General features: G+C 53.2%; 1 protein-coding gene across 2 annotated transcripts; it reads right to left on the reverse strand.

The window, feature by feature from the left end:
- Window positions 1–2815: 2815 nt before the first annotated feature.
- Window positions 2816–12443, reverse strand: TBRG4 (transforming growth factor beta regulator 4). 2 transcript variants are annotated; one of them, XM_006832104.1, is made up of 11 exons: window positions 12415–12443; window positions 10834–11251; window positions 7828–8151; window positions 6958–7129; window positions 6529–6686; window positions 5823–5933; window positions 4784–4928; window positions 4285–4530; window positions 3826–3937; window positions 3614–3728; window positions 2816–2917 (listed from the first exon to the last, which is right to left on the reverse strand). In XM_006832104.1, exons 1-11 carry the CDS (start codon window positions 12441–12443, stop codon window positions 2816–2818), a joined length of 1932 nt encoding a protein of 643 aa, XP_006832167.1. The 2 variants fall into 2 exon arrangements, with proteins under 2 accessions (XP_006832167.1, XP_006832168.1); XM_006832105.1 differs by lacking the exons at window positions 6529–6686; window positions 6958–7129; window positions 12415–12443 and having other exon boundaries at window positions 10834–11247.
- Window positions 12444–12792: the final 349 nt, after the last annotated feature.

Consider the following 12792-nt stretch of genomic DNA (forward strand, 5'->3'; position numbering starts at 1 on the left):
AGAAATGATTGAAGTTGTCAAGAACTTCATTCTTCTTTAATCAATTCATCAACACTCATGGAAGCAGCAGTCAAGAAATCAAAGGACATATTGCATTAGGCAATTCTGCTGCACAAGACCTTTTTAAAATATTGAAGAGCAAAGATGTCAGCTTGAGGACTAAGGTGCACTTGACCCAAGCCATAATATTTTCAGTAACCTCATATGCATGCGAAAGGTGGACAGTGAATAAGGGAGACTGTAGAAGATTTGATGCCTTTGAGTTATGGTGTTGGAAGAGAATACTGAAAGTGTCATGGGCTGCCAATAGAACCAACAGATCCGTGTTGGAAGAAGTGCAGCCAGAGTGCTCCTTGGAGGCCAGGATGGCCAGACTTCGTCTCTCATACTTTGGACATATTGTCAGGAGGGACCAATTGCTGGAGAAGGACAGCATGCTTAGTAAGGTGGTGGGTCAGAGAAAAGTAGGAAGAACACCAGTGAGATGAATTGGCAAAGTGGCGGCATCAATGGGCTCAAGTGTGGCAACAATAGTGAGGTTGGCCCAGGACTGAGCAGTGTTTCGTTCTGTTGTACTGAACAGTTCACTATGAGTTGGTACTGACTTGATGGCACCTAACAACATGAGTATTTTTATAAACCCAATGTTTATCCTTGGGGGTTGTAAGCAATACATTCAAATGTAGACATTGATTTGAACAGGCTCCGTCATGGGCTGTGACGCCAAACTGGTAGCGACCCAAATTTTAAAGATCTGAATGAACAGGAACAAGAACCAGAATGGAAAGTTAAGGGTCAAAGTCCTGAATGGGAGACTGGAAGCCGTATAGTGAGCTCTTTGGAGTCTGCGATAGAGACTGGGGTCCTGCAGAGGGCCCCCCAGTTCAGAGCCACGTAGTTGGCTGCCATCCTTGAGCTGGATGCTGTTTTTCCATCTGCAAGATTTTGATGCTGGGCAACAGGCATGTTTCTAGCAAAGCTGTCCCCTCATTTTCCCATTCTGATTATTGCTCCTGTTCACCGAAATTTTAAAAAAATCTAGATCTGTTCTGGTATTGCTTCCTTGGTCTTGAATTGGTTTGAAACACAAATATTATACATGCATACATTTAAAAAAATTCTAAAACTGACATTTGGCATTAGGTAATGTTGCAGTTGGTCAGTTGCCGTGGTAACTCTATTTGTGGACAGTTTTGGGTCATCTAGATCATCCCTAGTAATGAGCATGGCATTTCTCGTCTAGTTACAACAGTAGTGAGTGGTATGAATAGTGTGTTTCCTTCATGTTTCACAGTAACATCTCACTGCTTACTCAATCTGCCTATTGGCGTTAGCCATCAGGTTGGGTCCACGTTTTGAAGCAACTGAAATCCCTGGTTTAGTTAGAAAACAATCCATACAGTAATGTTTGAATAGTACAATAAAGTAGATCTGCAAATATTAGCAAGTTGCAATATTAAATGTAGTACATATTGTTAGGTGCTGCTGATTTGCTTCCGACTATAGTGACCCCTATATAGGGTGAGTTTGAACTGCTGACCTTGAGGTCCAGTGCTGTATCCCAGTGCCACACTTATGCTACAATGTACCAGTCTTATCTCTAAGTTTCAATTTCCTTACTATGATAGATGTGAGTGGTTATGGCCTTCTCGTCTCCTTGGGAATCCAGTGCCTCCTCTTCCTTGCACACCCTACATGGCTTCTGACCAGTGGGGTCACTGGAGTTTGGAACGCTCTTCCTCAGCTGTCAGATCCCTCAGAAAGCCACGTCTAGCTCTGCTCTTCTCTCCCACTATCTATGTAAATCCTCTACACAGACCTGTGTTGTACTCTGGAGCCTGGGTGCCCCCCACCCACCTGGACAGCGCTACTCAAAGTGCCTTAATGAGTAGCAAGGCCTTAAGAAGTTGCTCTTGCCATAGGGCTGCTTTGGGAGTGGAGGACAGGCCCCGTGCCAGGGTTTGCACCTCTAGCTGTGTGGTACAGGAGGCAATCTCGGCTCTGCCAATGGAAACTCCATGGGACTGAAAGGACAAGGGGAAAATACTTTTTCTTCTCAGCATCTGGGGGACCCTCTAACAGCATGGCAGGTCCTGGACTCAGCCAGGCAGATGGTGATGTGGCATCAGCATGCCAACAGGCTTTGGTCTGACAGTAATGAGTGACTATGTCGTCTCCTGTCCCCCACCCTAGTCTAGTGTGAGACAGTCGACGGTCAGGAACATCCCAAGACAATGGTGGTCTGGTGATGGCATCGTGACTAGAACCCCAGGCTACCCACAGAAAGGATGGCTCCTCTATGTCCCCAGCCGGCTGGGGCTGACCACCACTCAGCAGTTCCCCTGGCTCAGCTTGTGGGCCACCTGTGGGTGAACCCAGGGAAACAGGTGAAGCTGGGTCTGGACAGACTGACTGGAAGATGACCAGATCTGAGCTTTAGTTTTTTGGTTCCTCAAGTCTGAAGTCTGGGGCTTCTTCCTTTTGCAAGGCCCCTACCTCCACCCCATGCAGATTTTGCTGAGGTGAGAGTGCAGGATAGAACTGTGCACACCATCCTCTGCCCTGAGGAGCACACAGGTAGGGGCACAAACTGGAGACAAGGTCTGGGAAACCTCTCGGTGCTGAACAGCAAAACGAAAGCTTTATTACACATTTGAGAAGCACCCACCACTCAGAGCTGCTGGCCACCATTGTTCCTTGTGGCCAAGGTCTTGCCCCAGGAGGGCACAGCCTGAAGGGGAGACACCTTTGCCACGAAGGCACAGCGTCCATGGTGCGTCTCCGAGGAGAGCCAGTCCATACTGAGGACATGGGGTCATTTGGCCAAGTCTGCTGCCACAGCTTTGCGCATCTTGTCCTTGAGGTAGGCGCCTTTCTGCCATTCGGACTTGAGTTCCAGCCACTCGTAGTAAGGAACCTGTTAGTGACAGGGCAGGGTGGGAACCCCCACTTCCCTCTGCCCAGTCAAGGGCCCTACTGCCCTGCCCTCCCTCTGACACCATCCAAATCTATGCTGGGGAACTGCAGATCTCCAAAGTCGATTTAAACCACAGGGTCGGTGATTCAAGCTCACCAATTGCTTTTTGGAAACCCTAGACAGGGTTGCTTTGAGTTGGAATGGACTTGACGGCACTTGACAACAACAATATCATGTGCTGAAGAAAGCTGACGCCCAAGCGGTATAACGGTGTAGTGAAGAGCCCGACCTCACCCATGCTACAAGGGGTCGAGGGCTCTGAGGACACAGAGGCCAGGGGCTGGCAGACTATAAACATGGTGCCCAAAGCGCAAGAATGGTTTTGAATTTTTGAAAGTTGGGAAACCAAACCTAATTTGATCTGAAAACGTGGCAGAATGTGTGATAGCGCTCTCAACAGAAGCCTGCTGCCTCTGGTGCCTGGCACCACCGAGGACAGGAACGGTGGCTCCAAGTGCCTGACCCTGGTCCACGGAGGGGCCCTGGGCAGAGACAGAGAAGATGGACTTGGGAGTCCTTACTGTTTCAAAACTGTGCCACCCTGGGAAAAGCAGGCCACCTTCTGAGCGCGCTCTGTGGCCTGGATGCCAAGGAGGGTGGCTCACCTCATAGCTACAGCCCAGTCCAGGTACTCACATCGATGACCAGGAAGCCAGCAGCCAGTATGTGGCGCCGTGCCAGGAGGAAGCGCCCCAGCAAGTCCTTGCTCCGGCTACTGAAGTTGGAAAACTCCCACCGCAAGAAGGCCAGCCTAGGAGGAGCGGGTGACTTATGGTTCCTCCCTCCCCCCAGAAGAGAGCAGTTTGCAAGGCCCCATGGGAGCCCCACCATTGGTCAGGGACACCCACCTCTTGGCCCCAGGGGGCAGTGACTGGCTTCCAGCTGGCTGGGCAAGATGAGGAGCAACGAAGTCCCTCAGAGGTAGAAACTGACCCTCAGTGTCCAGCAGCACCTCAGCGTCTGGTGAAGGGGTGCAGGGAGTGAAAGCCATTGGGTGACATCCTCTGAGACCACTGGACTCAAAGCAACCCCTGCCCCGTGAAGTGGGCGGACTAGGGAGAAGCAATGTGCTTCAGAGCACACCATCTGCGGGAGCCTCCAGGTCACCTGGCTAGGGGCGAACCTGACATCTACTCTCAGGTCTGCAATGATACTGAGGGGAGAGGCCTTAGCCTGAAGCTTTGGCCAGCTGGGCTTTGTCCTGGCTGCAGAGGAGGGCAGGGCTGGAGTACACTCAGCTGCAGAGCTCGGACTGGGCCTGGGAGTCTTAGGGAAACCAGCCCCCAATCACCAGGAGGAGCCCTTACCCAGAGCCCAGCCATACTGTGTGGTCACTGCGAAGCAGCCCTTGTCAGCACTCCCTAGCAGTTCCTTCAAGGTGCCCTGTAGCTCCTTCTGCAAGGGGGTCACCTTCTTGTCAGGGGCTGTGGGCCCGGGGACCGATGTCAAGGCCGGCAAAAGGGGGCCTGTGTATTCGGGGTGCTCCAAATGAGCAGTGGTGTTGATGTGCAGAAGCTTCTGGAAGGTGTTCTTCTCCTTTGGAGACACGCAACCTAAGGGACCAGACAAGAGAGGGAAGGGAGTAACAGGCTCAAGTTGCTACCCTGGTTCTTGCTCTTCCAGGGACCCTGAGGGCGGGGGTGGAGGAGGGCCCAAGTTGGGGAAGCAGCGGCAGCCCCCGTGCCCAAGCCCCATCTCGGACCTGGGTCAGGAGACTTGGTGGGTCACTGGCAGGGAGTGGGTGGAGAAGGGATAAACATGGGGGACCTTGGCCTTTTCTCCCAAACCTACTCCTCCACAACTCACCCAGGAATTGGGCGTGGAAGCTGGGGTGGAGGACAGCTCGCAGTTCTGCTTCCTGCACCTGCCCCAGCACACAAAGGGCCCACACCACATCCACCTGCAGTGCAGGGCTCAGGTTGGCCAGCCCCGAGGCTAGCTTCTCGTGCACCTGGGTCAAGAACAGGGTTGTTGTTAAGTGCTGTCAAGTGGGTAGGGTGGAGAAAGCAGGCTCTGCTCAGTGGCCTGCAAATGCCCTGGTCTCACAAATGGCTATGTGGCAGCCACAGAGCTGGACACTAGCAGAGGGAGGGGCAGCACCCTGGCTAAGAAGCAGCTAGAGTCAGGCTTGGAGCATGCTGGGGGATGGTGCAGGGAACCAAAAGTCCTTTCATTCCTTCCCCATCTGGACAGCAGGGCAGTACTGTTTGATGCCAGCACTTAGCGAGATGTTCGCTACCCCAGTCCCCAGCCGGGACCCACACCACAAAACCACTGCACCAATAACTCCCTCTAAGTGGGTGCCCGTTTGTTAAGCTACAATTGTTTCTAGCAGAAGGCAGGTTGACAGGGGGAAAAGCAGGGGGTGCACCCTCTACTGGCTGCTCTCAGGAACCGCTCCAGGCAAGCACCTGTGGGGCCCATAGTCTTGTCCAAAGGGATCAGAGGGGAAACCCCCAGTCTCTAGAGTGGTATTCCCCAAGCTTCCTAGCTGTCTCTGAAGTGGGCCACCAAGGATTAGAGAGTCCGCAGGGCACAGGCAGACCTGCCCTTTCTGACTACCACTGCCCTCAATGTGCACAGCCAGTGCACATCTGGATGTGGGGACCAATCCCGTGGATATGCTACTCACAGGCCACTTTACCCCACCCACCCTGCGCTGCTGTCATTTAGACTCAGTAGTGACCCTGTATGGGGTTTTCAAGGAGCGGTTTGTGGGTTTGAACCCAGTGCCCTCCCTGCACTGGCCTGTTACTCTCCCCCGTTCCTGAGCTGCCCTGGAGGAGTGACCCACCAGCTGGCAGAGGGCAAGGGAAAGGACGGGGAGGGGGCACAGAGACCGTACCAGGCTGAAGAACCGGTCTTCTTCTTCTGGATGGAAGTTCAGATGGGCAAAAGCCTGGACCACGTTGCACAGGTGTGGCAGGGTGATGTCCTGGGATTTGTTCAGGACATGCTGGGCTCAGAGTGAGGGAAGATGAAGCAGTAAGAAACAAGGCTCCTTGCGGAGGGCTCAGTCCCACACACCTGCTGCCCAGCCCCAAGCTGGAGGGGCCTGGGAGAGATGTCACAACTGGACCCTTCCACCAGGCCAGACCTGCAGCCACCCTGTTAGCATTTGCCTGCAAGGGCAGGAGTATCCAGAACCCTTAGTCTTTGCTCTGAGGGGCCCTAGGACCTGTTTCACTGAGCACGTTCAGCAGCACAAACAGCCACTCTGTACAACTCCCAGAAGAGGGTGTTCTGAGGAACAGCGGAAAGGAGACTCCAACCCTGTCCAGACAGTGTTGCTACTGCCTGCTACGGTAACCCAAAGACAAAGGAGTAGGTGTATGATGCTCAGGAATTTCTCACAATACTATTCTCATCTTCCCAAACATAAGAGCTAGACGTATTTGCCACCACTAAGCATTTTCTGACTAGTTTTGCTTCCCTAATTAAAGCGACACTTTCAAACAACCGGAGTTGGTTCCTCTCAAGTGAGAGCTCAGCTTCTGCGTCCTCCCAGTCAGGAGCAGGCATCTTGGCCAGCCGGTCAGGACCCACCTCACCTGGGAAAAGGCTTCAAACAGGGGCAGGTTAAGCCACTTGAGGAAGGCCAAGGATTTGGAGCAGTGGGCCACCTCGCTGGGCGTCAGGTTGGGTACGTGGGGCAGCAAGTCGGCTGCCAGTCGCTGGAACACCTGGGCCTGGTGGAAGTTGAGTTTGCCTTTAGGACAGAGCAGACCACAAAGGTGACCGGTAGGCTCCCCAGGCCATCACTGCTGCCCACTCTCATGGTCTACAGGCTTGGTGTCTGTAAGAGACATTATCCCTGAGGCCCAAGACAAGGGGCAGGGCCCATGGCTTACAGTGTTGATGTGGCAGCCTTTTGGGCCAGTGCCTGCCACGGGGGAGGCAGGCACTGAATTTGACACAGCTGCAGGTCTGTCTGCCAAGCTGTCCCGGGTCAGGGACCACCCTCCCTAGAAAGGGCTCACCGTAGGCATAGGCCATGTCCATAAGAACGCCTTTCGTCAAGGTCAAGGGTTTCTGGACCAGGTGATAGGAGACGGCACGCAGCAAAGGCACCGAGCGCCGGTTCTGTGCTGCCAGGGTCAGCAGCACCTTCCGCAGGTCATCAGGGCCCAACTGTTCCATCAGCTCCAGGCACTGTGGATCACAGCCGATGACCAAGGGTCCCGGTAGCACCCGAAGCCCCAGACCTCAGCAGAGGTGGAGTGGCCCAGGAGCTACAGAGCTCACGTTGGCAGCCAGCTGCACTAGCCCATGAGACTATAAAGGGCTGAATTGGGAGGTGGGTGATGCCCACTGTTCTCTAAGGAACTATTTTAACCAGAACCCAGGATCTGGGCCTGACAATAACTTTCTGTGGTCCTTCAAGAATGGCCTGTCATCTCTACCTGCTAAGGTAGCTGGGAAGGGCAAATTAGAGTGCGAGTACACAGTGCCTTTGAGAAAGACAAACTCCACTCTCTTAACAGGAGGTCCCACCTAGGGAACAAGACTACGCTAGATGGAATGAAGTTCCCAGAGAGGCAGAGTGCAAGTTCTGCTCAACACGGTCCTTCAGTGTCTCGGAGGAGTAAGCAAGTGGGCGAGGGAGGTGCTCCCTACTGTTGCCTGGAGCCTGTCCCTCCCCCTTGGCATGGTCCTCCAGAAATACAACATAGCACGCCCCAGGTGCCTGTTGAGACAGTGTTTCCAGGCCTCTGCCCTCACAGAACATGAGGCTCCCACCCATGGACACAACCGGCATAGACTCATGTTTCCTTCCCCAAGAAAACGCGTTCCAGAGCTTGTGAGGAGGAGGAGGGACAAGGTGGGTACCACGTGTTTCAGGTCAGTACCTTATCTTCCAAACGGTTCATAAGAGGCTCTGAGAGGTGACCCATTTTCATCATGATGGCCACCACTGTGCGGCCATCTTCGATTTCAGCCCAGCGCCTCTCCAGGTGCACAATCAGTTCCGCCAGCAGCTCCTGTGAGTCCCACTCCTGCATGTAGGCGGTGCTTGTCTCAGCCAGGAAGGCCAGCTGTTTGTACTTGAGCCTCCGCATCCGCCAGCGGACTTCCTGCTCCACCGACTGCAGCTCCTTGGAGGTCTTCGGAAGGGCCAGTGAGTAGAGGCTCCGGAGCAGTTTCACGAGGGTCCCGTGCCAGACGGAGCTGATCTGGTCAGGAAATGGACACGGGGTAGGGGTCAAACTCACAACCACCTCTGATACAGTTTCATTACACAGTATGCAAAATGCGCTGGAAACCGTCTCTTTGACCCTATTTTGCAGACATTTACTAAAATGGATCAGAGAAGTCGGTTCCTCTGTTCTTTTGTTTTAATCTAGGCACTTCTCATAGGGGTCCCAGCAACAGGTTGCTCTGTGATGAGACCCTCTCTCACAGCCTCTTTGTGGGCCTGTTTCCTGAGCCAGGTTCACTAGCTTCCAGTAAATTCTATTTCTACTCAAGTTAGCCAGTCATTTGCTATTGCTTACAACTAAGAACTCTGAGAAGAGAAAGTCTAGACTTTCCTAAATGTGAATTTGATTTAACGTTGATTGATTAGCAACTACAATACCCATGACGTGGACCGTGTCATGAGACGTACAGGAACTGACAAGAAGCTCTGGACAAGGCTGCACCACGGACTTCTGTTTACCTTGCTCTCACAGAGCTAAGCTGCAAATGCAGTGCTGACGCTGAGACCAAAGGTCAGAGGAAAAGGCCTGGAGAGTGAGAGCTGAGAACGAATGAGGAAGCACTTAGGCTTTCTAAGTCAGTTTTCATCCAATCTATGACCTTCGCTTTAAACTTTTCTTCAGAAAAAGAATTTGGTGATTTCGAAGCTGAGATCTTTTTCTGCAACAAAGCAATCAAACCACAATTTCTGATACCAGGCGGTTTCTTAACAATACAGCTGTTTCATTAGAGCAGAATGGCTGACACTCTTGTAGAGCAAATGCAGGTTCAGTTGCACTACAGCTAATGATGCCCTCTGTGGGCTCACAGAAAGCAAGCTCCCAGACGACTGGCCAAAGGGCGCAGAGGCCAGCATGAAGGGATACAGGGATACTGGCAGGAACGCACTTGTGGGACGTCAGGTAACGGGGCTCACAAAGATCCTGTGATCACTGAACTCCGAGCAGACTACCTGCCGCTGCTGTCCTCCTCACCAGCACTGGTCCTGAACGGGCTCATGCCAAATGCTAGGGATTCTCTCTAGTACTTACTGCTGCACACCAATATCGTCACCACACACACAGCAAAGACGAGCACAATTAGGCAATTTTGAGAGAGCCCAGAGTAAGTGAATTTGCACCCAAACAGCTCAAAACTAGTGTCTACTCTTGGTGTCATTGTTAAGTGCTGCTGAGTCGGTTCCAACTCATAGCGATCTTGTCTAGGGTTTCCTAGGAGCTGCTGTTGAGTTTGAACCACTGACCTTGCGGTTCAAACTGACCTTGAGGTCGAGTGCTTGTCCTAGATGCTACACCAGTCTTTTAAAATAGCTCCTCCTTCCCTCCTGGTTCCAGCTGTTTCTCACAACAGCAATCATGCTGGCCTTGGAGAAACGCAGGCCCATCAGGTCAACAACTCCTCCAGGAGCCTCGCAGGGCAGACCCCCTTACACAAGAAGACAGTCTACAGCAACATGGGCAGGGGTCTGAACCAGAAAACGGGAGCTCAAGGGTGGCGCTCATACTGTGGCAGTGTCTTGGCTTAACCACTGCTCGTGACCCTAAATCTCCCGCCTCAGGCTTGGGTTCAGCTGTGAAGCTGGACTGGGCTATGCGGGGTTCTGGAGTGCACACAAAAAGTAAACACATAACAAACACCGAAGTTGTTTTAAGAATTAGGGAGAAAGGAGCAAAGTGCCGAATGTGACACATCTCAGTATCGCGTGTTAAGGTATCTTCCATTCGACTCTAGCTCATCAAAAAGCAAAAGCAAAATCTGAGCATGTTTCCCTCTAGACTCTAAACCCTGTATCTGAACTGGCTTTTTAGGAGTTCCAGTTCTGCCCCTGCCCACCCCGTTCGTCCCCACACACAAACAGATTTCTTTCTCTCCAAGGCTGTCCTGCATGCGTTTGGTCACGGTTCCCTAACTCCCTTTCCCAGCCTCCTTTTAAGGAGCCTCCACCAGGGCCTCTCCTCTGCCTCTACTCCAGCTGGCAGAACAGTTCCCAGCCAACAACAGATTTGAAGGGTGTCAGTACAAGTCCACTATCAAATGCCATTCTCCTCCTGGGCCTCCCCATGGCCAGCTGCTGACGGCTCTTCTTTCTACAAAGCACACTTTTCTTGGATACAAGGGTTTTCAAACCCAAGTGCATGCCCTTATGTTACTTTCCAGACCAGCTAGGTTTTTGCTGTTTAGTGCCATCAAGTCAGTTCCAACTAAAGCGACTTTGTACAGGGTCTCCAAAGAGTGGCTGGTAGGTTTGAACCACCAATCTTGCAGTTCGTAGTCTAGTGCTTATCCTACAGCGCCACTCCAGGACTCCATAAGCCTTTCTAGAGTCTTATAAAGCAGAAAACTCAATCTTTCTCCCCCAGAGTGGCAGGTGGGCTTGTATGGTGAGGTGACAAAGCATCACACGAACTGAAAAAACCCCATTTGCCTCCTGCAGCTGCTTACTGTCCCTGGATCTTTAAGATGAATATAGCAGTATTTACCTAGTAGGCTGTTATGGGGATTAACAGAGGAAAGAAAACACACAAAAACATTTGAAATCTATAAACTAATACACAAAAAAGTTACAAGAGCTCACAGCATTTCTAATCATTAGACAGCCTATGCTACTGCGGTTACTCTGGACTCAGTTCCTGTCCAAACCACCCAACAGTGCCCACCTGACTGCTGACAAGGTTGAGAAGCTGCAGGAAGCGGCCATCCTGCGTCACAGAGGCTTTGTCCTTGGGCTTTTCGGCCAGCAGGCGAGAGAGCTGGATGACGATGAGGGCGACCTGATTGGGGTGCAGGCAGGGTACACCTTGAGGCAGTGCCAGCAGCTGCTCTGGCCTGGTGGCCTTCTCAATCAGCAGGTCCACCTCCTCGCGCTCGGGGTAGGGTGTAAACACTGGCACCTTCTCCAGGAGTTCAGTCAAGGGGCCTGGGGAGTGGGGGCTGCGTGAGGCCGTTGAAGAGGTGACGGTCCTAGGGGCAACCCGGGCAAGTCTCAGTCGGCCAGCTCGAGAGATGGCAGGGGCGATGCTGGCAGCCTCCCTTAGGAGGCAGGTGCATCGCTTTACCAGGTGAGCTGTCATAGTGGTCCCCGGGGGGACAGGGAGAAGACTCCTAGGAGATGACTCCACAGTCCTGAGGGGAAAAAGGAGAGAAGGGTGGGGTGCGGGGCCAGTTCAGGGTTCACATCGTAGGAGAAAAATATAACAAAGGAGATGTTCTTTCCAAATAATCCGCCCAAATCGTCCACCCTTTTGACTTTGCACCTGTATGCGACACAGTGTCTGAACCCCTCTGTCTGACTTTTCAATCAGTATGTTGTTGTCAGGAGTCCTGGGGTGGCGATGTGGGTTCAGGCACTGGACTGCAATGTTGGCGGTTCAAGCTCACCAGCCGCTTCTCCTTGGAAACCCTATAAAGGGTCTCTGAGTAGGAACCAACTTGACAGCACTTAACATTTGTTAAGTGCCTCTGAATCTCTTTCAGAGAAGCGGCTGGTGAGTTTGAACTGATAAACCTTGTGGTTACAGTGCAGTGCAAGAACCCACAGAGCCACCGTAGAACTCCACTCATCAGTGACCTGCTACTGCTCTAAGTGAGCCGAGGCAGATCCGGACCAGGGAGACCCTGCATTAGGGTTCTCGGCGCAGAGAGCCGCCTTCTCCTCCCGAGGCTGGCGAGCTCGAACCACAGACGTTGGGGTTCACGGTCCAGCGCTCATCGCATGGCGCCACCGCTCCCCATTCACTCGGAATGGGTCTGGGGTTTGGAAATCAGACTGATTCGGGGCAGTCGGGGCTTTAGAACACGTGATCCCCGAAACTCTTCGGATTTCCAGTTTGCTTGTAAGGACTCTATCGTCCTAGTCGACTTCATCGCCTCTGGCAGGGTCTGTTGCCCCTCTCTCTGCCGTCCCACGGCCTGACGAGACCGTCCGGAGGCACTAAAGTCTAACTCTGGTTTAGGTCAAATGCCAAGTTCCAAGTTTGGATGATTTTGAGGGAACCTTGAGGCCGCCCTCTGCAAACCCGCTGGGAAAGGTCGCTCGGCAAATGCGCGGTGGCGGCCGCGTGCGCACTAGCTGGGGGAGCTCGAGCGCGGAACCACGTTGCTGCAGGCCGCAGGCCCGCGCCCGGACCCCGCCGCGCCCCCATCTATCCGTCCGCGTTTCGCGTCCTTCTCTGCCCCTTCTGGGTGCCCTCAGGGTCCGTCCTCAGCCCCGTCCGTCCCCGGCCGCCAGACCTACGCCTTCTCCACGAGCACCAGGGTTGACCTCCATTTGTCTCCCGCGACGTCGCCCAGTTCATGAGGCGCGGCGCGCTCGGCACGTCAGCACGATAGCCACCGGAAGCAACGCACGCTCAGCGCCGCCGGCCGGAAGGTACGTGCACCGCCCTGTTCCGGCCTGCTGTTGACGTGAGGGGCGGTATGATGTAAGGTGGAGGTGTTAAACTCAGTGACAATGAGAAGGCGGCAGTAATGCTCTGAAAACGGAGCCCAGGATACGTGAACGCTGCTGTGTTGTCTGGGTGCTGCGCTCCGCGGCTCCGTTCCTAGGGGTAACCGCTGCTGGCGCGGAGCCTGCCAGCGCAGCGCATCTCCACAAGGGTAGCAGTTCGAATCTAGCA

The sequence above is a fragment of the Chrysochloris asiatica genome, unplaced genomic scaffold (assembly GCF_000296735.1).
Source record: "Chrysochloris asiatica unplaced genomic scaffold, ChrAsi1.0 scaffold00006, whole genome shotgun sequence".
Taxonomy (NCBI): domain Eukaryota; kingdom Metazoa; phylum Chordata; class Mammalia; order Afrosoricida; family Chrysochloridae; genus Chrysochloris; species Chrysochloris asiatica.